The sequence below is a fragment of the Carassius carassius genome, chromosome 29, assembly GCF_963082965.1.
Source record: "Carassius carassius chromosome 29, fCarCar2.1, whole genome shotgun sequence".
Lineage (NCBI taxonomy): Eukaryota > Metazoa > Chordata > Actinopteri > Cypriniformes > Cyprinidae > Carassius > Carassius carassius.
The window spans coordinates 7,933,055-7,961,051 of NC_081783.1; the positions used below are offsets into that span (position 1 = coordinate 7,933,055).

General features: G+C 37.0%; 1 protein-coding gene across 1 annotated transcript; it reads left to right on the forward strand.

Moving 5' to 3' along the window:
* The first annotated feature begins 642 nt into the window (after window positions 1-642).
* Window positions 643-26,610, forward strand: LOC132109558 (palmitoyltransferase ZDHHC9-like). Its single transcript, XM_059515735.1, has 9 exons — window positions 643-1,497; window positions 10,501-10,661; window positions 13,388-13,546; window positions 14,163-14,300; window positions 16,986-17,032; window positions 17,293-17,397; window positions 19,159-19,262; window positions 19,449-19,557; window positions 25,936-26,610. The coding sequence occupies exons 1-9, from the start codon at window positions 1,331-1,333 to the stop codon at window positions 26,101-26,103; spliced, it is 1,158 nt and encodes a 385-aa protein (XP_059371718.1). The 5' UTR covers window positions 643-1,330; the 3' UTR covers window positions 26,104-26,610.
* The last annotated feature ends 1,387 nt before the right edge of the window (window positions 26,611-27,997 follow it).

Below are 27,997 nucleotides of genomic sequence, written 5' to 3' on the forward strand. Positions count from 1 at the left end.
GACTCCTACACATAAACTGGCTGAACTTCATCTCTCACGAGCTAAGCTGAGTATGCTGAATGCTGAATATGCGCTTACAGAATTTTACATATTTACAAGATTACACATGCAATACAAAGGCTTTCTCTTTTGTGCAAGATCAGAAGAGATAAAATACTCATACAGCTGTCAATGGTGCATATACATCCAAATAAAGCAGCTTTTGTTTCTCACCTTCCATTTGATTTCCTGAATATCTTTAGTCAAAATAGGGTTTTTTTTCTTTGAAGGAAGAGAGAAAAATGAAATGCTATTGCATAGGAAACCATTCAGAAGCACACTATTAAACAACAAAATTTTTAGCACAATTTTACACACAATAAACAAAACACAGAACAACAAATATACATACATTAGACAAAGTAACAAAACCATATATAACAACAATAGACAATGTTAAAATCAAATAGCTATGGCTGGAATAGGCCTAAAATCGAATAGACCTTAATGAAGTATCCTTTAACGTGCTGAAAATATCACGCTCGCCAAAAAGGCTAAAAAATAACAATACTGGATATTATTATTAGAAGACAAAATTCCTTTGTTCCCTGTACGGTGTGACACTGGCCCTTTAAGAAGAGACATTTCAATCTAGGCGTGTTTCCTGCTCCAGAAGAGAATCCAGCCCTGCTTGCATCCTACGACACGAAATTGGAGCAAAGATTATCTTGCACATTACTCACATAATTGCTGTATAATCGGCATAGATCACAAAAGGCGTTACTCCGATTTATTTTGTATCCTTTTAAGAGAAAAGGGACGAATAATCATCTCGGGATAGACGCTTTTAAACCAACCTAACCAATGACATAAATGTCAGTCGGTCAAGGTCCACTCACACTCCAGATGTGCGTTTAGCGTTTATACACGTTTATTTCAGGCAAGCCTCGCTTTCTCATTCGAAATCTGTACACGTTTTATGAAGGGAAGCACTTTCAAATTGTGGCAGTATGGGGAATCTTCGTTTTTGGATGAGGACTTTGCTTTTTGGTATTTGATTGGGAATTTAACCATGGATTTAAGTAGCCTACAGAAGAGCAGATATGTAGCGCGACAGACTGATGATTTTAAGAAACACTGAAGATCCGCGAGGAGCCACGGGAAAAAACCTACAAACAAATCGTGCGGGTGAAGGAAGAATTGCATTTTTGACAAAAAAGCTCCTGTATTTGTATTGCTGATAATAACACTTTAATCGGTCGTTAGTCTCAGGTTAATCATTTAGTGGACACGGCTGTAGTTTATTTCAGGTTAAGCTGACAAAAGACAATCTGCTTGTACCTTCGCTATCATGTCGGCGGTGATGATAACGCGCAAGGTCTCTCGAAAATGGGAGAAATTACCTGGGAAAAACACCTTCTGCTGCGATGGACGGGTTATGATGGCTAGGCAGAAAGGAGTATTTTACCTGACCCTGTTTCTCATCATTGGAACCTGCTCTCTGTTCTTCGCCTTTGAGTAAGTGCATCTAATTGGTGATTATTGGACATAATCTGCTCTGCTAGAGACGAGATAAACTGTTAGTGTGCACTGTTACAGTGGGGGATTTCCATTGTAGATGGCTTTTGTTTAATGCCATTGCAAGGATGAAATAGTATCTTTAATAAGCAGTCAAAACATATTACAGCCACATGGTAAATGCAACAATGTTACGATAAAAAGTATGTGAAATATTGAGGACCGAAACGCTCTGATGTTTTGGAGTGAAAACACGCCATCTCTTGTGCAAGCTGAATTTGGTTCCTGTACGCCATGGCTGTGTTTTCATATGACAACAAAAATGTTCGATTCGTGAATGAATCGGTGTTTTGATTCAGATGTTCTTAATTGTTTGGAGCGGTTCACAAAACCGGACTGAACGATTCTTTTGCGAACTGAATCACTCCCAGTAATTCTTGAGTGAACAGTCGTCGACTATTTAAACCGAGAAAACACTTACTTTAATATTCTTTTATGTGTCAAAACATTTATATTAAATTTCACAAATAAAATTTCTTGTGAGAGAATGTGCCTACAATTTAATCTTATGGCAGTTTTAGCACACATACAAACCACTGTTTAAATAACGTTTTTATTAACACGTGCCAAAATTTGTAAATAAATTGTTTTGTGGAAATGAAAGCTAAATTAAGATTCTAAATTGATAATCAAAAAACTGAACTGGGAAACAATACAAATATATAAACATAATAAACAGAAGTGTATTTGTTAGGGTACATTCATTGATCTATAATAGCAGTGGGTACATTACATTTTTTATTTATATCACGTATTATGCCGCGCCGCAATTTCAGGAGAGTAGGCTATGTGATGTAAAACCGTGTTTTTATTTGTTTTTTTGAACCGACTCTTTGAATCGAACCGTTCAAATGAACCAGTTTGTGAGAATGAGTCAGACTTTCTGTTACAACTGTTACTGACAGTCATAATTAACTGGTGATGTCATACGACAGTCTCCAGTAGGACAGGAACGACTTAAATATCCACAAGAACAAAAACTATTATTATTATTTTTCTTATTTTTAATTTTGGGCTACAAAAATATGTAAGGTTAGTTTTACCATCTGTATAAGACAATAGGGTTTTGTTAAGGAGAGCTATAAACTAAAGAGCTTTATAACCTGTAGATCAACCAACATGAACCTAAAACAATTTAGTACCCAGCTTAATCTATCCATCCATACATCCATCTAATCTATTTATATATATGCTAATGAAAAATGATTATATTAAGATTTATGGCAGATTTTCGAACTGTGTGAGATAATTTGCGTGTTGATGGATGGGAAAGAGCTGTGTCATCTTTGTTATTGAAACACACTTTCACAATAGCAGATTGCTGTCCATGATGATAAAGCTGCATGTGCTGCAAATTGGATATGAGCTCTGCTGGGTGGATATGAGCTCCCTTGTGTCGACTTTGACGTCTGTGGTCGGTGTTTCCTGAGACTTGAGTGTTGTGCCCTGCTCATATCAAGGATCTTCCATTAGGCCTGTTCATCAGCGAAAGGAAACAATTCTGTCCCTAGTCAGAAACACTGTCATGTATGGAGCTGCTGGCTCCTGTAGGGTTTCACTGCACACCATGTTCATATCGCTGTTACTGATAATAAGTCCTCTTGAGGCAGACATATTAGCATAGAGACTGGGCTAAGTGCAAAAGTGTGATTCCAAATTGTTTAGCTAATAGATGAATTGGGATTTATTTAATGGCATTTACACGTTGTTTGTATCAAGTCATCTTTATGGACTAAACTTGCCATTGGGTTTGAAACCATTTAAAGAGTGTATGAATATTTTGTTTATTTTATATATATATATATATATATATATATATATATATACACACAGTACAGACCAAAAGTTTGGACACACCTTCTAGGGCTGGATGATTTTATTGGTCGACATGCAAAATTTGCTTTCATCCGAAAAAAGTACTTTGGACCACTGAGCAACAGTCCAGTGCTGCTTCTCTGTAGCCCATTTCCAGCACACGCCTGTGCACGGTGGCTCTGGATGTTTCTACTCCAGACTCAGTCCACTGCTTCCACAGGTCCCCCAAGGTCTGGAATCGGTCCTTCTCCACAATCTTCCTCAGGGTCCGGTCACCTCTTCTAGTTGTGCAGCGTTTTTGCCACACTTTTTCCTTCCCACAGACTTCCCACTGAGGTGCCTTGATACAGCACTCTGGGAACAGCCTGTTCGTTCAGAAATTTCTTTCTGTGTCTTACCCTCTCGCTTGAGGGTGTCAATGATGGCCTTCTGGACAGCAGTCAGGTCGGCAGTCTTACCCATGATTGCGGTTTTGAGTAATAAACCAGGCTGGGAGTTTTTAAAAGCCTCAGGAATCTTTTGCAGGTGTTTAGAGTTAATTGGTTGATTCAGATGATTAGATTAATAGTTTGTTTAGAGAACCTTTTCATGATATGCTAATTTTTTGAGATAGGAATTTTGGGTTTTCATGAGCTGTATGCCAAAATCATCAGTATTAAAACAATAAAAGACCTGAAATATGTGTGCAATTAATCTAAAATATATGAAAGTTTAATTTTTATCATTACATTATGGAAAATAATGAACTTTATCACAATATGCTAATTTTTTGAGAAGGACCTGTATGTATGTATGTATGTGTGTGTATGTATATATATATATATATATATATATATATATATATTGTCATACTGTCTCTAAGAATGTTTTTGGCTATTGATAAAATTCTGCCTGTGTGACGATCACAATTATTAAATATCACCCAAGGTTATTCATAATATAGTCCCTGACTCCCTGCTGGATCTTTAGTTTCAGTAGTGCACATATATTTTTATGTGCACTTTATCTTTTATTTAATTCATAGCATGAGATTCCAGAGGAGACTGACATTGTTTATGGAAACACATGGCTTCCAGCTATTTTGAATTTACAGAGAATTATTTTTTGAGTATTGCTGAATGCTCACACTATTGTGTCCTCATATACCTCTCTGTCCATGGGGCCTGTATCTGGACAGTTTATTCCTCTGCAGGCACAAGATTGATCAGCAAGGCTGGTCTTTGGATAGTTCTTTCTAAAGATTTTGTGTCTCTGAAGAGCATGTATCCCACCTCCCTTCCATTCTTCTCATGTGTTTTTGTTTGCTGAAAATCTCTTAATCTTATATTTTAATTTCTGGCTGTTAGTGTGCACAAGATTATGCAAGTTGCATTGCATTCATATTTTTACTTTCTTTGGATATCAGATTTAGAATAATGTGTTGGTTGTGTAGGCTAGAAATTTAGTAAAAAAAAAAAAAAAAAAAATTTCCGTGTGTGTTTCAAAGTAGACCATAAAAAATAGTGCTGATCCTGCACTCACTATAGCCGAGGGTTTGGTCGATTGACTGGAAGGAAGAACCACTTGCTATTTGCCTGTTATCTTCAACTTAAAGATTAAGTGTGGAATTCAGTGTAAATAAAATAAAGATATATTATTATTTTTTTTAATTCTAGAATATAATATATTGAATGAGCTTTTATTGTTTATTTTTAGTATGTAATCTTATTTTGTTTCTATTTGTTGCCAAGGCAACATCTAAAATTTTTGTAGATTAAAAAAATAAATAATTTCTTTAACAATAACAGCACTGAAAAATCTCATATCCCACCATAATTTGCAGAAAAATCTACACCTAAGCCATTTGTAGACCGAATTTCTGAAGAGTGTAATACTGTGACACTATCAAAACAAAGTGTTCAGGAAACCTGTTTGAAAACAGACAGTTTCTGCAGTTCTGTTTGGTATGTTAGTGATGCAGACCTACACCCTTCACCTTTATAATACTTCATCTTCTTATTAAAATGGTTCTACACCAGTGAAACTGTTACATAGCTGTACTGTATGTGTTGACAGTCATCAGATTCTGGTGGTTGTGTTCACCCACTCATTCATTCACTTTAGAAGTACATGGATCGGGTTTCACTCTGTCTTTGTCCTGTATGTTTGTTTTATGGAATTGTTGCTGAGCAGTTAAATGTCTATACATTTTATAGTGGATAGTTACTCGTGTTGTTGCAGAGGAAGTGTGTAGTGTATGACTGAGTCAGTTTCACGATCTGTGTGAGAGGGCTCCCGTCTGTTTCTGTCCCTCTGCAGGGTCGTGATAAAATAGAGGAGACAGTTTATACTTTAGGATTATTATTTTTTGTGTCTGTGCAATGTGAGTGCAAAACTGGAACTGTGGCAAATTTGTCTTCATGAGGGATTAGGATACAGTTTTTTTTTTTGTGCCAGTGATACATAATTCATAATTCATACATAATTGGCATACTCTTTATGAAGAATTAACAGAGGTTGTGCAAGTAATTTTTAGGCATGGCAACATCCCGGCATTACAACTTATATCAGTGTAACACAGCTGAAATATCCTTTTGTACTTTATCAGTACATATTTGTACTTTTTGTACTTTATACTTTACGTTACCTACACCTGTTTGTACTTTAAGCTTTTATGAGAGTCCTTTATCAGAAAGAATGGCTGCTGATGTCACACCCGGATGCAAGATTGCAGTTTATTTGTTCGCTTCTTAATCTTTCCACACTTTATTGTTAGTGCTATTGCATGCAAATTTAATATCATCATCATCAAGTTTTGCAATGCAAAATCAAAATGAATGAGGTGATAATTTGCATGTTGAATGATTTTCTAGGGAATTGCTTGACCTTTCATTCCTTAACAGTTTGACCTACTTTTTGGTTTTGATGCACATATCAACGTGTGTTTCCATCCTTAGAAGTATAACAAGTAGAAAATCTTTCTCTCAGTATTTAGTGTATCTGTTATGGAAGCTTCTCAAAACTAAAATAGGTAATTAAGAGCCTTCAGTCTTCAGTGTCCCATGACCCTTCAGAAATCTTCAGAATATGTTGATTTAGTGCTCAAGAAAATAATTCTCACTATTATCAATGTTTGTGGAAACAGAGATACATTTTTTTTTCAGGATTCTTTGATGAGTAGAAAGTTCAAAAGAAGAGCTGTTTTAAGTAGAAATCTTTTGTATCATAAATATTACTGTTGTTTTATCAATTTAATGCATCCTTTCTAAATACACTTCTTAATGTCTTTAAAAAAAATTGTATTGATTGCAAACGTTTGAATGGTAGAATATGAACGTGAGAGCTTATTGCACATCAACACTGCATTCAGCATCACTAACTGTGTTATGTTATATAAAATTGTCTTCGGATTTGTTTCAGCCTGAACCAGGTTGTCACAATAAATCTATATGTTGTTTTAAAGCATCATCCATGGTTTTTCTCTCCTCATTGGCCTTTCCGGTGGCGTACAAGATGCTTGCACCAAGCACTATCAGTAACGATAATTGGCAGGCCTCCATGCCCCCACCAGTCTCCACCTAGAGACCAGCCAGACCAATGAAGCAGCTCTATTGATTATACGAACAAACAGCTAAGCCTTTTCATAGCCAGCCATAAAACTCTGCTGTTGTGCTTAATGTTGTCTTAACTGTGGAAAACAATCCTTTTCACCTTGTTCTCTGTGGAGCATAGTGCAGATAATTCACTAAGGTAAAGCTGTGAAGGCAAACACAAGGGTGGAGATGCTATAACACAGTGACGGGAGTAGCTTTGTATGTGTGTGTGTAATTTGAACTAATTATTTAATTATACTAATGCCAGAATTCACGAAAAAGTATCTTTGGTAAGCATTTTATGTCTTCTGCTAATATGTTGAAGAAGTCGACATGAAATCAGAACTGACCCTGTTGACTGACCCTGTGTTTCTGGTGCTGTTGTAAATGATACATCCGCTAGGTTAGAGAAAAAACGAATCATTTTTATTTGTAAGCTTGAATCAGAAAGAAATAACTTGCACTGTTAATCATTGATAATGTTAACCGAATGGCTGTTTAGATATTTGTTTTAGCAAACTCTTAAACTTGTGATCCAATATCCTGTTCCAGAGCTATGTCACAGTACGGAAGTCAAATGGAAATTGGTGTTGATTTTCAACAGTAAAGTGTTGACTATGTATACTGAGGCACAATACTTTTTTGTGTTTTCTTGTTGTTCTGTTGAGGAAATTCATTGCTAATTATGGTGGTTCAATAACCTTGTGCATCAGTAGTGGCGATAACAGAATTTGTACTGTTATATTGGAGCTGCTTATCTTATGTATTGATTAATATGGTGAGAGAGGCCACATCCAGCATTGCATGATGCTAATGTCCGGGAAGCTTAGGGCTCTGATAGGAACTGATGATGGAGCAGGTCCAGAATGATACATCACACACACACACACACACACGCGGTTCTCCTCAGTTTTCCTCCGCTTTGCCCCAGCACAGCTGTCATGATAATAAATGGATTTCCCTGCAGTATTCTGTTCATGATCTGAGCAGTGGAAAGTTTTATCGACCGGCTCTGCTCTGGATTTTTTCCCCTTCTCTTTATGTCTTCCAGTCTCATAGTTTTAAATGGATCAAACTAATCTGACCCGTTCCACAGGTCGATTTCTAGTGTATTGATACCTCTGGTTTGCTGACACACCAGTTTGTCAACCAGCTGAACTTGCACCATGTCTCACTAGAAATGATCTTTCTGTTGCTAATACTTTTAAGAGCTGCAATATGTTGTTGTTCTGTGTGCTGGACCTGAAGGAGTGTATGTGACGTGTGAGGAGATATACCCACAGTCTAGTATAGACTGATTTAATTAGTTTTCTAGTATGTATTGTAGAAGGTTTGGTTTGAAACTTTATAGTTTGCATTTTGTGTGTTATTAGAAGCACTTAAGATTTAATTCCCCAAAAGAAGGCCTAGTCAAGTTTAGTTTGTAAATCTTTTTGTATTAACGATGCATCAAAATACAAGGTGTGTTGAGGAGAAATACTCTACTAAACTATTGGATGTAGGTTTTTTTTTTTTTTTTTTAATATGAATGAAAAAATAAGTCTCTTAGACTTGTGACAAATAGAAAATATTACAAAAAATATTATAAATATGTAAGACATTATCTGGAAAACATACAGATTTTTGTTTCTACTGTCTGAGTATTTTTAGATGTGTATATAAACATGCAGGATCCTATAACGGAAGTTTTATTATTGTTAAATCTGAACTGAAATAAATAACTGAAATAAATAAAAAGTATAATTATAATAAGTTAATTAGAAAATTAGAATTGTTTTAGAAAACATAATTAGAAAATTAGAAATTGTTGTCTTGACAATTAACTGTACTTAAATTATTAGTAGGCCTACTACAATTTATTACTTGGTAATAAAATTATATATTTTAATAAAAATAAATGAAAGCTGTAAATAAATAATTTAACTAAAAGTTAAATAAAAAATAAAAATGACAAGTCGGTATCAAAAAATAAACTAAAATGAAAACTGAAAATATACAAATAAAACCTATTTTAAAAAACATTAATAAATAGTACATAAATAATACTGGTCACCCAACTCCATGTAAATAACCACCCAAAATACCATAGTGGCAACTTTTGAATGAGCAACCACAACTTACATTTCCACTATGCACAAAATCTAGTTCTGTGTGTCTTTTTGTATTGTGTTATTAGTAGGGGTGCACTGATAAAGATCGGCCGATCATTAATGCGCATCTCATCAGTAAAGCCGTAAATTCCATCAGGTGCGTGATTTCACATAGAGCAGCTGTTACTACACAGAGCCGTTGTTAACTAACTAGCTGCGCAAATCCACGTTCATTATCAGGGTTTATTTGTGCAGCGTGTCAGTCACGCACCTGAGGGAATTTACCGCTGGTTAGAGAACCGGCTTTACTGACGATATGCGCATTAATGATCGGCCGATCTTTATCGATGCACTCCTAGTTATTAGGACTTGTCATGTCTTCTCTATCTCCCTCACTGTATTGTAGTTAGTGTTGTAAAGATGTCCTTTGCTTGTTCATAACGCTAAACGTAGCAAATTTCCCCTGAGAGTGGATGCACAGTGCCTGCGATGAGCTGAACCATTATCGTGATGTATTAGCCATACATTATCTTAGTATAGCAGGTCTACATTGAAGGAGAGAGTGGTGGAGGAGAGCCAGGGTGACCCTATTAATAGCTCAATGCAGTGGCCTGTGGAGCCGACCAATCTGCTGAAGGCTGAGCGAAGGGAGGGATTTTTACAGGACCCAAGTCATCTGCAATTTATGAGAGCAACCAAATTCAGTGGTGTATGGCTGTCTGCCTGACTGGGTCTGAAAAGACAGTGCCAGACATATATTACAAACCCGCTTCATCAATGACCTCCCCTCATTTATTTCAGGGAGAAAGTAATGCTATATCAAAAAGATAACAAAAAATGTTTTTGTGTTGGATTTAGGAAATTCATAGTCGAAAGCATTGGTGTGCCGACTGAAATGTTTGTGTTTGATGGGAAATGTATGCATCCATTGCCATTTTGCTTCAGCGTCATTAATTTAACATTTTTTGAAAGGAAAAAAAAAACTCTTTAGGTTCAGCAGCGTTTATGTGTAATGTGAATTGTGTACATTTTAGCCGCTTGCATCAGCAAACAGAATTATTTTAAAGAATATTTTTTTTAATTAAGAATGATTTTACATTACTTTCTACAAACCATTTCTATTACTGCAGGGTTATAGTTCAAAACATCTGCTATCCAGCAGAAATTTTTATTTGTTTTAATGCAAATTCTTTATCTATTCATTGTCATTTATTTTAGTTTGAAAAAAAAAAAATATATATATATATATATGTGTGTGTGTGTGTGTGTGTGTGTTTTGTTTGTATTATTATTTTTGTCTTCATCACATATATTATAGCTGTGGAGTTTCCTATTTTTTTTTACTTTTATTTCAATAATAGAGCGATTTCACTTTCAGGTTTATAAGCTCATGTAACCTCTGTGCTGTTAATTTCATGTTTTGCCTGCCTCATTTGTAATCCTTCTTGTTCACTTGTCCCGTACAGGTGCCCGTACCTGGCAGTGCACCTGTCTCCTGCCATCCCTGTGTTTGCAGTGTTGCTCTTCGTCTTTGTCGTGGCCATGCTGCTCCGAACCAGCTTCAGTGACCCAGGGGTGCTGCCACGGGCTCTGCCGGAGGAGGCCAACTTCATTGAGATGGAGATCGGTGAGTGTGAGGGTGACTGAGTTCAGGGAAGGGGATTTGAAGTCTAATGCTATCGTTCGCACCAGCAGTGCCACCTGCGGGTGTTTTGGCCCAGTGAGTAGGAGAACATGAATAGTCTAGTAAGCGTGTGGCGTAAGTGGGATGCTGTTAGCCCAGACCTGCTGATTAATTTATTGTTTTGTTTTGTGATTGAAATGGCTGAGTGCGTTGGTCCATGAACCCTGAGGGTATCTGGCAAACATTGTGTTCTTCTTTTCTTCAAGCTTGATGGGCTTATTGGTTATATAACTTTTTGGGAAAATCACAGATGTTGAAGAACAGATGTATTTTGTCTTCAGATGCATTTGTATTTTTAGATATACATTTAAGCAAAAATCTCATCCTTAAAATTACAAATCGAACGAGGCAAGAAACCTTAAAACTTACGTCTGCTTACCATTCTTTATTTCCCTCAAATCCCTTTACATAATTTAATAAATAAAAAAAATACACTTCCCAAAAATATCCCACGCTTATGTTGAATTCACACAAGTGAAATTTCAGAGGACATGAGCTGCTCCAGGAGAGTTTGAATCTGATCAGTGCATGTCCCAATCTCATTTCTGCCAATGTGCTTTTCTTCTTTACTTCACTTTATTATCCATTAAAGGCACAAATAAGTAAAATAAGAAATAGATATTCTTCACATGACTGGTACACACCCACACAGTGCCATATGTCAACTGACTTGAACAGAAACCAGTGTCATGACTATTCAAAGTGAAAATGGTGTCTTTTGCCGAGGTGTTTGGCAGAAACTGATGAGGCTCATTCAAATCCTAAGGCTCATTTGTCTTCTCTCTTTTTTTTTTTCTTTGACAAAGTATCTGCTCAGCTCAAGCATTGACCGTTAAATAGTAAAAGAAATGGCCTCAGTAGATTGCCTTAGACCTTTGTCTATCCTGATCTACAGTGAGTGCATTGAACCAAAATGCCCATTGCATTGGCTTTCTTTGCCAAAAAAGAAAAAATACACATTTACCCTGCAGCAAAAATATATATTTTCAGTGAACTGAAAATACAAAAGAAAACCTCAAAATAGGCTTAAATTAGGGAATTCATGCATAGTTTTTTTGCACGCTTGTCCTACTTTGAATGTCAGAAAGGTTAACTTCACTGCATCTGACTAATTAAATGCAATTAAATTGGATTATCTTGCTGCTCTCATTTTGCTAATTTTGCTTCTAGTGATTCATTTGTGTGGTTTTGGCTCTGTGGGAAATATTGCCTTGTCTAGTTCAGTCACCAGTCTGTCACTGTTCCCTGCACTGATTACAAGATAAAGATGGACTCATCTCCCAACACTTCTCTCCATTCTTCCTCCCTCTTCTCTTCTCTTCTTTTCTCCCCTCCCTGGTTTCTCTTTTAACTGAGAGCAGTGTTGTTACACATCAGCACCAGTGCTGAAGCTCAGACGTGCCTAGGGGCAGTGCAGCATTTGTTATTACTGATGTTCACTAAACCAGGACATCATTTCTCTTGGCAATTCCCCTGATAAACCAGAGTATTCTCTGATGTCATTAAATATCCACTAACCCCTTTCACTGATTTTGATGTGGAATTGTTCTATGGTTCTCTCTAATAGGGTTGTGTTGATTGATTTATACAGATTTCCTCTGCTCTATTTCAGCATTCCATCTTTAATATGCTATTTTTAGATGAATTTCTGTGTGGCTGATGAAAAGTGGCTGATGCTGGATCAGATGCAAGTTTGGATTTACCGTTTTTTTTTTTTTTTTTTTGTGGATTAAGAGGCAGCTGTGTAGTTCTGTCTCCTGAGTGCATGCTAATGCAACCATTTCACTAGAGTATAAAAGTACAGAGCTGACAAATGCAAGGAAATTACCTTTTGAAAGAAGAGCTTTTGCCTTCAGTGTTGTCGCTATCCGGATAAAAGGGAATCATTTTGAAAAAAAAAAATGCAAATAAAGAAAAGGGAATAGAAAAGATGCTTATTTTTTTCTAGATCTCTGGCAATAACAGAAAAAAAGCAATAATATAAAATTATTTTCCTTAGAAAGCAGTTTATCATTTACATATGTGAGCATTTTTAGTGAAAGTACATGCACACCCAATTATTATAATTTTTTTGCATTGTTCAAATAAGTTATTCTCTGGTCAAATATTTTTGTAAAATGATCACTACACTGTTTATTTAACGGTTGTCACTGGCAGTTATCTGTGCTAGCTCCATCTTCTCACATAATCATATCATGATAAGATTTCATATTTATTTATTTACTGATTTATTAAGGGGGATAATGTGCAGTCAGCATGTCATTAATGCAAAATAAACCCCTTTAGTGTGATACAAGATCTCTCCGCTTCATTTCATGGTCTTAATCGCCATCAAAGTTTATTTTGTGATAATGACTGGCTTATCCCTTTCATTTTTCTTTTGAAATTTTGTTTTAATCTCATTCCGCTGCAGCCTCAGTGCAAAAATCATTATACTTGTAACTATTTTGTACTTGAGGGTTTGAGCTCTTTTCACAGAGCTACACACTCTGCTGGGTCTGATTTATTGGTGTTTTTTCATTTCTTTTGTCACTGAGTCATGGCACGCGCTGGAGTGGCCTTGAGTGAGTCCTTTATCAGAGGCTGTGTTATGTGTCATGCATATGGATGTTAATCGACCCGAGTGGCTGCTGGTTGCCATGTTGACTGTCTCTACTCATCTCTTGCAGAAGCAGCCAATGGGAATGTCATGGCTGGACAGCGGCCTCCGCCCCGCATCAAGAACGTGCAAATTAACAACCAGATCGTCAAGCTGAAGTACTGCTACACCTGCAAGATCTTCAGACCCCCACGTGCTTCCCATTGCAGCATCTGCGACAACTGTGTGGGTGAGTGATTGTCCCTAACATTTTGCATTAAAAAACATTAATGCTACCTCAGATTGTGTGGCTTGTTGAAGGAAGAAGTGCAATTAATTAATATACTAATATTTTTACTAAGTATTAATAAGTCAAGAAATGAATTGAACCTTACAAGGCCTAATTAACTTTCAAAGTTTCAATGTAACAAGCTATTTTGCAGAACCGTTAGTTTTTTAGTTTTCACTAGATTTATCATTTGTTTTGTATCACTAAAATAATGTGCTGTTGTACTATGTCTACATACAAGCATTCTTTCGTTTTGATATAGTTGCACATGTTTGATACTCCAGAATACTCCAGTGAATTGTTAAGATATGAGTCAGACAGCATACGCACTTATTCAAACATATGCTGATATTAGACAGTTCACTGAGGGCTCAGTTTTGCATCCTGAACACAGGATCATTTGTTTGAGTGGCCTGCACCTGCCCCACCACACACACACACACACACTAGTTTGAATATCATCTCCCTCTAAGAAGTAAAATTTCCGGTCTCTGACAGAAGATCCACACTCACTGAGTGAGAATGTAGAAACCTACTTGACATGAGAGTCTTAAGATTCTGTGTGTCTTTCCCTCAGACCGGTTTGACCATCACTGTCCCTGGGTCGGAAACTGCGTAGGAAAGAGGAATTACAGATACTTCTACTTGTTCACACTCTCGCTGTCTCTACTTACCATTTACATCTTCGCCTTTGACATCGTCCATGTGGTTCTCCGTGAGTATCGCAGCAAGAAAATGTGTGTGTGAGTGCCTGAACGTCTTCACTGTTGACATCCATAATCGGATTGTTTAAAAGAGGAAATTACATTTTCATGTTATCAATAACAATTTAAAATGTACAGACAGTCACGCGGTTTAATGGTCATAGTTTCTAGGAAAACAAGTGTCTTAAAGTGACACTCAGTATGTATGCGAATACGGTTCTCTCAAGCGTGGCTTGGTCGGGGAGTGTTCAGGATATCAGAAGAGCCACTGTACGATGTTTCCTTTGAGCTTTCCTCGTCTCAAAGTGCTCTATAGACCATCAGAAAGAGAGAAGCAGAATTCACATGAATACCTGGGCAGTTTGCTCTGAGCGTCTGAACTTGATTTAAAGTATAATACATTGTGACTGTCATTCATTTTGAGGTGTAATTCCATGATTTTTTTAATGTTTACATGCACAGATAAATTCAGTCGTACCACAGATTCTGAATGTGACACGGATTATGATTGTTATGTTTCCATAGCAACTAGGGCTGCACGAATAATCGCATGTGATTGTCATGCGTGTCTCGTCAGTAAAGCTGGTTCTGTGATTAGCAGTAAATGTCCATCACCTGCTTTCAAATGGAGCGGCACTTATATACAGAGTTGTAGTTCACTGACAAGCTACCCAATATCGCGCTCATAACCGCATGCGATTCGTCTGTGATTATGACGCGGTATTGGGTAGCTTGTCAGCGAACTACGGCTCTGTGTAGTAAGTGCCGCTGCATTTGAAAGCCGGTGATGGACTTTTACTGCTAATCACAGAACCGGCTTTACTGACGAGACACGCATGACAATCACATGCAATTAATCGTGTAGCCCTAATAGCAGTGATAAGCTTTCAGAGAAATGCATACTTACCCCACACTAGAGGCCTGCAAGCCCGATGGGTCCCGACACGCTGAGTCCATTCGGGCCGGGCTTGGGCCAATTTTGTTTTTTTAACAGGTCGGGCTCGGGCTCATTCAGCTTCTCTCCTTTTATTGTGCCCATATACGTGCAGAGCACACATAGGCTACTGTATGAAATACTGTTATAACGATTATAGGCTATTATACATATTATGCACCGCCTACGCAATATGCAACGCATATACACACGCATTAGCATACAGGTGACAACTGACCATGCAGAGCATCAGGGAGAAGTTAGAGCGCTTCGGGAAAAGCTGCATTTTGATTACCATGACATACAACGAGACATTTGGTCATGTGCAATGCTCGCATTCTCCACATTAGACGCACCTTTAAGAAATGCATCTATACGGATTATGATTATAATTAAAGAGTTTTTGTTTTCGATATGTTTTAAGTACTAGTTTAAAGCTTTCATATAGATATATTTATCATGTCTGTGAAGCATGTATTCACTCGGTTTCGGTTCATTTTTGTGAAGCACTCCTATTCAAGACCAGACGGAAGAAAGCGCATCATGTTTGTTTTATTTATTTTATAAAAGCACGTTTAACATTTTGTTGATGATGTGAGTAAACAAAAAAAAATGATAAGCTGTCGGACACGGGCCGGGCTCGGGCCTGAGCGTCTCTGGCCAGGGCCGGGCTCGGGCCTAAATCTAAGGCCCGTGCAGGGCTCTACCCCACACCACATCGACACCGGATACATGTGGCACATCGCAGCTTGATTATAACAAAGCTATCTACACTGACTTTCCAAAAAAGTGAAGCTGATCCCTTTATTTTCCCCTTCCATTTGAATTTTTTTTTCACAAATATCATATGTGCGAGACAAGTTTATGCGAGGATAAATCAGCTCTGACCTTTTCATCATAACCAGTTTCTGCGGTTTGAAATCTGGCCTATTAATTTAAATAATATAATCTAATCTGACCATACATATCCTCAATCATTGGTCACCCTAAAATTAGTCCATGCAGCATATACACTATTATACAAGTCTTCTGAAGCCTTACAATTGCTTTGACTTGATTGAGATCTAAGTTTTTATATTGAACCAAATGTCATCATTTCAAACCTTCACCACCATAGGTGTCATGTACTTTGAGAGCTAGGTGAAAATGAGTAATGACATCCGTTTTGTTCAGTTTCTCACATAGTTATTGTATGGCCTCAGAAGTCATATATATATATATATAGCATATAGTCACATAGAGATAGACAGAGATGGAGACTCACTCATTCATATTTATTGAAAGGGCAAAAGAAACCAGAAAATTGAAAGATTCTGTATGATTTTGATCAGTACTGTTGTTGTTACTTGTATGTTTTTGAATAGTGGTTGCTTCTTATAGTTATTGTAAATGATGTAATGTAATGATACTGGCCATGAATAAAGCCATTGTTGCTGAAATGGTGGTAAAACACAAATAAATAAGTCACATAGACTACCCTAAGATCCTTTTTATTATTTTTCTTTTGCCCTTTTTTGGAGTTTTGGGTAAACTAGTCCTTCAACAGATTTTCATTAGTCTGAATGCAAACCTAGCTACTGTGGTTGAAAAGGTGCTTGTAAACGAACAGAGCAAACTTCTCAGCTCTGGCAGAGTGTGGGTGGATGTGTGAAAATCCTCTGAACATGTAATAATGGGAGATGATGGGACATCTGATGCTGTGAGTTACTGCTTGCATGCATAGATACATGAAGTAAATAAATATATCCTGTGTGTTTTATAGGTTCAGTGGACTCAGGATTTCTGAATACCATTAAAGAAACTCCCGGAACATATCCTTTCGTCTTGGCTATAGAACCACTTCCTGAAGATTTGAAAGCAAAATGAGCTCCTGATAAACCTGTCATGCTGTAAATCATGTATCACGATAAAAACTGTGTTTGTGTACTAGATTTCTAATATTTATTTTATGTATTTTCTTTTCTAAAATTCTTTGTATTGCTGAGCAAAGAAATATCAAAGTTTAAACACATTGTTTACTGTGTATTGTAGATCTTTTTGAGCATGTTGTTTCCTTGACTCCACATTGCACTGTGTTGGAGGTTCTGGTGTGTTTTTTCACGCTCTGGTCTGTGGTGGGATTGACTGGTTTCCACACCTACTTGATCTCCCTCAACCAGACCACCAATGAGGATGTGAGTCTGTTTCTTACCTGTCTGTTCCAAAGTCTACTGTCGGTTCTTGATATGGCTAGAAAGATAAACACATGCCCTAGAGCTTTTCAGAACACTAGATCCAGCAGTTACCTTGGCAACAGTGCCATCTCGGTGATAAGCAAGCACAGAGAACATCTCAACAGGAGTTTTATGTACAGTATATACAGTATTTATAGCACTGTTTATGAACAGGGTGCACATTGATGTCCCATTACGCTTTTATAGTATTAGAGGCACAAATCCCATGTTTTATAGTAGCTATTTGGTATGTCAGATAAGCTGTTATGTAACATAAGATTAACTTGCATGAAAAGAAGCTTTAAACGCATCAGATGTTTATAGACATTATAAAAATGAAGATTTTGACCTCCAGAGGTTTTGTATTTTGCCTGTATCCAACAGATACACATAATTTGACATTGGTATTAAAGTCATTGAAGTAAAAATATTTATTTAATAAAACCTCATTTTTTGTTTAAATATAAACTATAAACTAAATTAATTTTAATTATAAAAAAGCAGTTGACATTTGTATCCCAATCTTTGCTATTGCCACATATTTTAGATTTAACAGTTTAAATAATTTAGTCTGTATATAAATCTCTTAAACCTGATGCATACCGAAGGTTTTTTTATTTTGACGATTTAATGTTCATCTTCTAGAAAATCACAAAAATCAGGGTTTATATTTAGTTGCAAAAGTCACAGTAATTTAGTAACCGGTTTTACCCTATAAATAATAAAATAATATAATAATAGTAATAATAATATATAATATAATGATAGAAAATGTAAATACATTTTATAAAAAAATAAACAAATAAATAGAAACCTTCAAACTTTTATTTTAACAAGTTAGCAAAAATCCCAAACCCCACACAAAAATAAATAATAAACTCTGATCAAAATTTTCTTAAGGTTAAGTATTTATAAAAATAAAAAAGTCTTAACACATGTATATATAATGTTTAGGTTCCCTGCAGCGGTTTAAGTTTATTAATGCTTTGATTTAGTTTAGCAGAATCTGTAGTTTTGTGGCACTTTCACACTTAGCCCTAATGATTAATTTAGGATGTTTTTTTGTTGTTGTTTTGCCACATTTGCCCTCTGGCCCTTTTCTTGTTAATGAGAAGTGAAAAATAGTGAGAGTGAGTAAGGGAGGAAGCGAGAAGGAAGGATGCAGTTGCTGCAAATAATGTGGTGTGACATGATTGTCGTTCGCCTTTTGATTTAGTTTAAACTGGATTCTGTATCAATACCTGCAGACTCTGTCATAGCTTCCAGTCAAATTCAGATACATCTTAACTTTTTACTGAAACCTAAAGCTGGTGTAATAATTTTGAGTGGAACACAACACATGGAACTTGGAAACTTTAGATGATTTTCCCCTCCAGATTTGCCTGTGATGCATACATACATTTCCATCTAGGAGCAGATGAAACCGTAAAGGCATGTCTTTTTAAGATGAGGAACCTTGAAGTGCTTAACTAGATCAAATTGAATCCGTAGGGATGGAATGGCTAGAATTGAAAAGGCACATTTAAATAAAAGATAACAAATACAAGATTCTTTTTTATCAAGCTCCTATTTGCACAGATGCTTTATAACTTGAAACATCAGAGAGCAGTGAAGAGTCAGTAGAGAGTTGGAGGCTGAATTGGATTGTAAAAGTCAGTGGCTGTTCTGACATTATGCTGGTGTTATTTTCAAAGTTCTAAGACCTTCATCTCTACTGTACAGATCAAAGGCTCGTGGTCTGGAAAGAACCGTGTGCAGAACCCTTATAGCCATAAGAACATCATCAAGAACTGCTGTGAGGTTCTGTGTGGCCCTAATTACCCCAGGTAGGAACATTAATGTAGTTTTGCTTGTATACAGGGGTGCCACAAAGTGGTATAGCATTGAATAGGATGACAAACTTAAGTAAGCACCTTTTTTTGCAGATGCCATGTGGTTTGATATATGTAAGTCAGGAAAATGTCACACCTGATCACAGGATTATATAACTCTGTCTTTCTCTCTTCTGCTAGTGTGTTGGACAGAAGAGGGGTGATGCTGGAAGACTCGACTAGCCCCACCCCCCCTGCTGCATCTGCTGCTTCCACCTATAAGAGCAGCAACCCTGTTTCACAAACCACAGTAAGACAGCATTTTTTTATGAGTGTTTGAGTGAACAAGTGAGTGTTCATTTGGCTGAAATGTAGCTGGCTGCCTTACTGTGCGTTGAGTAGTGAGTCTGCAAGAAAGATCCTAAATCAATTACCCTAAGAGCTGAGAGGGTTAGAAGGCCAGGAAAAAGATCCACTTGGAGTAAATGAATGCATTAAGTGACAATACACAGGATCATGGATATTTATATGTAATTATATATATATATATATATATATATATATATATATATATATATATATATATATATATATATATATATATATATATATATATATATATATATATATATATATATATATATATATATATTCAGGCTAACATTTTTTTTACCTAAAGTGTTCCCTGGGAATCGAACCCACAACCTTGCACCTTGCTACATATATGTATATGTGTGTATGTGTGTGTGTGTGTGTCATACATATACATATATACATTTATCCCACGAGATGAGATGTATAGGGAAAAATAGTATTTTATTCAACTGAAAAAAATAGATAAAAAAATGTATGTGCATATTGAAATTAACTTGCACTTTATGATATTAAACTTCTATTTTAATGAGTTATATGGAGCAATAAACAACATGTAAACTAGAGCTGCAAGATTCTGGATAAATTGAGAATCATGTTTTTTTTATATATAGGACTATAAATTGGAGATTATGATTCTCTCATAATTCTAAAGAAAAAAACCCAACAATTTACTAGTTATGAAAAAAAGTTCATTGCATTCATTGCAAGTCTTTTTTTTTTTTTAAATATGAATTTGAATAAAATTAAATTAAATTAAATTGAGTCAGCGTCTCAAATCATAGAGACCTGTTTCTCAGTTGGAATCTTTTGAATGAATTACTCAATGACAAATACTTTTTTTAAACGGGCAGTTTGTCGCCACCCCGTGGCGGAAGAAGATATTGCCTTACAATACATACACGTGTTAAGAATAAGATACTTTCGTTTTGATCGCTACTGTAAAGAGAATAAGTGTTATACCCACACTATAAACATTTATCAAGTACTTCTGTTATCTAAATGTCTGTAACACAAAAATAATTATGTGTGGTTGAAAAAACTGTTTGTGTTGCTCTTTCTGGATCAGCTGCAGCATGAATGATTACTTAACATGGGTGAAAACAAAACGTGCTTCTCAAGCTCCACTGACACTCGCGAGTCGCGATGTGAAACAGTCATGATAGACATAGCTGAATCACTAGGCTTGTTTGAGATGCGCCTTGCCTCGCCTGAATTGTAAGCGAGAGTAGGCGGCTGCAGTAAGGGGAGGAGTTAAAAAAGTGCAGGCAAGCCGGACACTTCCTGAATCTCGCTGTGTTGTGGACTGCAAACGTCAGCAATGGAAGAGATCGCGTTCGCGTTCTTTATCGCAGACGAAGTGGATGCAATTGAAATACCACTGCTTTTGCACGAAGATGGTTATGATGAGGAGAATCACTTAAGGTGAAGTGCTCATTACTTAAAATGGCTTTTTCAGTAAATAGTAGGGATATAAATCTATCTGGTCTTGGTATGTTGCAAGTTGAATAGATCTAATGAAAATAAACAGTCCAGACTGCAGATAATTCAGCACTAAATAAAATAAAGGTTTAAAGGATTTAATTAAAACGTAAAATAAATGTTTTCTCTCTCCTAGGAATGTCCCTAAAATTCCTCACTTTGTTGAGAATGTGGTCCATTTGTACAGTCCTTCTGAGTTTCAAAGTCATTTCAGACTTTCTAGAGGTCATGTGGAGGTATGTAGGCAAACAAAACATCATGTTAGGCATATGCTCCCCCCATGCAAATTCATGTGTCCATGGTTTTATTATATGATAACTATTTTTTTTCTCTTCCTAATGCAGGATTTAATTAATACACTTGGTCCTTTTTACATGAATAAACAGCAGACTAAGGTGCCGCTGACAAACAGTATACTTGCCTCTCTATGGACTCTTTCCAACCAAGAGTCCTATAGAGGAGTGGCAGACAGATTTAACATAACCAAATCTACAGTTTCAACACACCTGCATGATTTCTGTTCTCTTGTAATAACACATTTGTCACATTACATCTCCTGGCCCAGAGGACAAGCCCTGCACATATCACAGTTAGAATTTGAAACAGCTGGGTTTCCTAACACTGTCTGTGCAGTTGATGGATGCCACATTCCAATAGTAAAACCGCACTGTGAGAATCCTGTGGCCTATATCAATAGGAAACAGTTCTATTCTGTAATTCTTACAGGATTCTGTGACAGTCAGCGGCGGTTCTGTCATGTCAGTGTGGGTCACCCTGGTAGTTGGCATGATTCAAGGGCATTTCGGTTGTCAGAGGTAGGCCGACTTCTTGAGGAAGATCCACATTCCCTGGTTCCTGAGGGCATGCATATAATTGGAGATTCTGCATACCCTCTCTCGCTTCAGCTTATGAAGCCATACAGAGACAATGGCCACTTGACTTTCAGGCAGAGATGCTTCAATAGGAAACTGAATTCTGCTCGTGTAGTTATTGAGCATGCATTTGGAATTTTAAAATCAAAATTCAGGAGACTCAGATGTCTTCACATGAAAAAAGTAAAGAACATTTCTTCTGCAGTCACAGCCTGTTGCATTCTTCATAACATCTGCCTGAAATCCAATGACCAAATTGACGAGGATCAGCAGGCAGATGTTATGGAGGATGAGCCATACCCACCAGAAGCCCACATTCACAATAATGCTTCACATTATAGAGATGCAATCTGTGGCCGCCTGTGAACATCACATTTACTTGTTCTACCTTCAACAATTCCCTCCATTAAACTTATCTTAAGAAGGTTTTTGATTTAACTGTTTTGTGAGGTGGTGGATGGGATTGTACAGGATTATTTTAAGCACTTACTATCAAATGATTGACATATATTCTGCTAGTCAACCACTGTCCCCTCTCTAGGGAGGAATGTTTGTGTTCTCTATAATAATGATGTGATAAGCAATAAAATGATGATACACATGGGAATGGATTATATGGTTAAACTTTATTTTTTAATAGATCGATTATCATTTCCTGGGATTTACTGATTTTTTTTAGTTGTTCAATGATTTCTCCAAGGCAGGTAAGAGATTTTTTTTCAAACATCCTTCTCCGCCTCTCTTTAAGCCTTCTTCTGCGTTCCAAGTCAGGCCGCACTAGTGACTCTAGAGCAGCTGTTCTCCTCTCTGAATGCGCTTCATAAACTTCACAGAATGTTGATGCTGTTTGTCTCCTTCTGTGCATTTCTTTGGAGGGCATAGCAGTGGAGGGACCTGGTTGTTCTTCTGGGAGAGGCTGTTCTTGGGAGCCTGTGGCCTGTGCAATTGAGGACTTGGTCTGGGATGAGGTAGTGTTGAACAGAGGAGTCGAGCAGATTGTGCCTGATGGTGCACTCCCAACTCCAGATTTCCCAAATAAGTCTTCCATTTCCTTTGAGAAAACATGTAAAACAATGTAAATAGAGATGCTTTAGAAATTATTTTTTATGTAAACCCAGTGATTTGCAGTAATTTCAATACAAAAAGCACACCAACCTTGTAATACTCCCATGTAACTTTTCCCTCTCCTGTTGACCGACACCGGTCTTTAGCCCTTTTGTAAGTAGTGATCATGTTGCCAAGTTTTTTGCGCAATTTTTCATTGCTGATGTTGTAACCTTTTTCTTTGAAGGCTTGCTCCAGCTTTTTGTAAAATGCTATTTTATTTCTGTAGTACAAATGCAGATACATTTGTGTGAGGTCAAGCAGCAGCAGCGTGGTCCTGTGTGTGAATTCTATGAAAACAGCCGTTTAAAATTGTGAAAGATCAACTTTATACATATTAGAAACAGTGCATACCTTGTTGGGTTTCTTCACATTCTGACTGCATGGAAGGGGATTGAAGATTGTGTGTTTGTGTGAGATTTATTTTCCTTGTTTCAACAGGGCACTCGACAAGGGATACTGGATGATCAATCACTGGAGGGGGACACTGAGACAGAGATGCTGGACGTGGAGGGGGAAGTTGAGACAGAGTAGTAACAGGAGGGGGACACTGAGACAGAGATGCTGGACGTGGAGGGGGAAGTTGAGACAGAGTAGTAACAGGAGGGGGACACTGAGACAGAGATGCTGGACGTGGAGGGGGAAGTTGAGACAGAGTAGTAACAAGAGGGGGACACTGAGACAGAGATGCTGGACGTGGAGGTGGAAGTTGAGACAGAGTAGTAACAAGAGGGGGACACTGAGACAGAGATGCTGGACGTGGAGGGGGAAGTTGAGACAGAGTAGTAACAGGAGGGGGACACTGAGACAGAGATGCTGGACAGTGGGTAGTATCTGCTAAAGAGAACACAATAATAAAAAATCCCCATGATCATTCTAAACGTTATAATGTTATTATGGTTAAAAGAAAAATGCCTTACCTTGTTTCTGTTCTGCAGATCTCACTTGTTGCATTATATATGCTGCATATTTTTTGTCTATAAAAAACGAATTTCAATCAATAAAAATAAAATTCATTATTTTTACATCATCAAGCAACCAATTTTTTATTTATTTTTTTACTTACCATTCTTTATTCTCTCAGCAATTTCTTTGCTTACTGTTAATGTGATTGCTCCCTGGGAGTCTGATAGTTTTAGTAACATATTCTCCATCTTGCTACAATTGTAAACTTTGTGGATGCCTTTTATAATCAAAGCCATAATGAGAAATGATGAGCAAACAGATGCTGCATTAAATTTACATTGTTATCCCTAATTATGGGTTAAACATTTAAGAGTGGGACATGGCACAGCTGATTAACTTGATGTATATCCTACTTAAGGGATAGTTTACCCAAAGAAAAAAAATCTTTGGGTGAACTATCCCTTTTTTACATGAAAAATATTCCATATAAATATATTACACAATTGTGTGTCACCTTAATGTAAGTTTGGATTTCATGTTTAATGACCAATAAAAGTGTGTACAGCTAATTAATATTCAAAAATTATATAAAACAAAAACACATTCTAAATTAAGAAATTAGCATGCATTTGTGGGTTTTGTTTACTGCACTCCTGGAATAAGACATACCTAGATAAAGATCTTAGATAAAAACACAAACATGAGGCCTTATTGTAAAACCGTCACATTAGATATGCATGTTTGATTGACTAATTTATTTAATGGATTACTGTTGTTCAAAAATCTCAATGTACAAAATTAACACAAGCATGCAATACAATAAAGAGAAAATGACAACAAACAGAACTTTAAACCAAGAAAATAAAAGGGTATATAAAGCACATGTCCTAAATACTTATAGTATTATGCTAATGGACTTCTTGGAATTAAGGGAAAAAAAATATCAGCTGACATTCGCTGCCAATGACCATTAAGCTGTGTCGTCAGCAAGTCGTTTCCCATCATGCTTTTGATCAGCGCAGTCGGTGGAGAGCAACTGCGCGCGACTGCAGAATCCGACAGGTGCGCCTTGCGCTCGCGAGAGATTTTTGACATACGTCAGCATGACATCAGAGCAAGGCGGACCGCACTCGGACACATTTCTAACCGGCATGCATCTCGCGCTGATCACCGGTGATCGATTCTGCGCAGATTTTGCTCATCTCAAACAAGCCTATTGTCATTCAGGAATAAGTTTGCGTGGGTGTTTGAATTGAGATCGTCATCTTTTTCGCCAAAATGATTCACCTTGCAACTCTAATGTAAACAAAGCAAATAATTTTGCAGGATATCGTTGTTGTTGTTTTTTTTGTGTGTGTATAAACTATCATTACAGTATACTCTTTGTATATTGTAACAGAATTAGTTACTTTTTATGGATTACATTGGTAATGGATTAAATTATTTCAAAAATTTTTGATTCTCCCTTATTCTTATTTTGTCTCTTTTAATTTCTTTTTAAAACTCCTACTGTGTCATACCATTTAGCTTTTATATTCACAAAAGCTGTGTAAATAAATTCGCAAAGCATGCTTCTGAATTTGGGTGAAAAAAAGCACCTCAAGCAATTAGACAATGTATGAAACAAATAATTATGTAAGTTGCTGAACACTGGTTGAGAAACATTGTCTTCATCATATCCAGTGACCTTCACTAACTGTTGATTCTTATATAAAGTTTTTGTTTTTGCTTTCAACTAATGTTACACTGAAGTTCATTTTGCATTATCATTTAATTATAATTATCATTATCCTTCTCTCTCTTTTATTAAGACACCTAAGATTGATGAATTTTGTTAAACAAAAGAAAACTGAAATCTTTCCAAGTTCCCTCTGAACCCTGCTAAGCACCCATTGGGTACATGTACCCCGTTTAGGAATGACAGTACTGACACATTCACATTCTTCCTGCAGAAATCCTCAGCTCCCCTGATTCTCAATGAACATACCCCCGATGAAGCCAAGCCCAGCATTGGTGCAGGCCCCCAGAAGAGCACCAGCTCCCCTAAAGAAGAGAAACCCCCCTCGCCAACATCCCCTAATGCTGTCGCCCCTGCAGTCATCAAAGAGTCGGCCCACTAGCTTTGAAAGCCTTCTTCTCCAGACTTCTCTCAACCCTCTGAATGTGCTCACTTACAGGAACACACAGAAAAACTCATGACTCATTCAGAGCAGTGGTCTGTGCTTTCTGATACTCTTTCACAGAACGGGACCCCTTCAGCCTGGATCCTGCGCTAGCACACAAGACAGGATCTGGAGGTCTTGAGACTCTCCTCTCTGAATCACAGCATGATGAAACTCACAATGAGGGAAATGGGGAGCCACAGACTGAATGGAATGAGAATGGACTACCCTGAAGCGTAATGAGGACATTATTTCCCTCGTAAAATGTTCGGTTGTTTTTTCAGTGTCATTACCCGTTTCTGTATAGCCTGCCTCCATTATTCCTAACCATTTGTGTGCCCTGTAAAACCCGTTACTAGCTTCTATTGTAGTTGTGCAGAATGCCCTTTGGATTAGACTTCTTTGTTTTCAAAGTGTTACAAGGAAAAGTGCTTTAGCCATAAACGTACATTAAGGCCCAACAAATCTGCTTTATTTTGATGACAGGGCCATTTGGATCAGCTTAGTAAGTCAGTCGGTTATAAATGTGATTCAACTCCGTGTCAGAATTTTACAATCAGCCTGGATGGTAGAAAGCAGAGGCTGTAAGATGTTTGTGTCAGTGGGTACAGGCCGATCTGCATCAGTAAGTGTGTGAGAGTGCCTTATCTATGCTCTACCATTACATCTACAGAGGGCTCCATAATGCCCTAAATCTACTCATACCTGTAATTAATCAACTTCATTTTTAGACAAAGCCAACGATCAGTGAGAATGCAAAAAAAGCCATGGAGTAAATGTATATAATGTAAAAATGTCTAAGAAGCTGCAAATTCCTTCTAAGAACTGGAAAACATGCCTGATTTATTACTATTATTTTTCAGCTTATCTTATTTAACAAGGTTTTTCCACATCCACCCGACATATGAGCAACCTTTCCTTTCTTCCTTTTCACTGAGAGTCAGATATTACTACTCCAGGCCAAAGTAAATGAAAGCTAAAGTTGAATTTACATCTGAAAGTGAACTTTCCTGAGTCTAGGCATGGAGACGTTGGCCAAGTCTCCTTCAGTGTCATTTAAGCATGCTTTTGGATTGAATTAAGAAATTGTGCTTGTTTTTCTTTTTCCACTTTCTTTTCACAGTGTTTAAGGTAGCAAAGCTTGCCCCAGTGTATAAGCGAATGCGTATTGTAGTCACCTTTACTGATTTCACTGTAGTATGTTGAAGGTCACTTGTAAGGGAACACTTTATGGACAGACCTACAGACATCAGGGACCTATGGACTGTATATTTTTACACGAATTCTCATAGCCAGCCACACATTTGTTTCAGAGAAGTAAACAGGGGGAGTATTATGTGGAAAGTTTAGAAGTGAACTAAGAACGTTGTTTGATTTATTGGGAACAGCCAGCTTTATAATGTTGCCAGTTCAGTGCCAACTCACAGCAGTATATAAGCTGGAACGTTTATGAGAGTGATTCGTTCGATTGTTGTTTCCTTTACTGATGTTGAAGAATGTGTTGAGGGTAAAAGTCCTTTATTGCAGGAAACGTAGTTCTTAAGAAAACCAACAGAATGTGCTTCTATCCGATTTTTAATTTTTAGCAGATGGGTTTTTTTGTGAGTACTTTGGTGTGAACGTGTGTGTATGGAAGATGTGAATATTCATTTGCTAGGCCGAAGGTAAATGGTAATGTGCTTAAAACTGCGCTGAACGAATCCCACTTTTTTTTAAGTCATGTAATGTGTCATAATAGACTAATTTAGTAAATAAAGCCAAGTCTTTAATGCCAAGTCAGTGTAATGTATAAGTTTGGAATATTAGCAAAAGATAGTCTGCTCTAGATATTTGGATACGATGCATAACATAC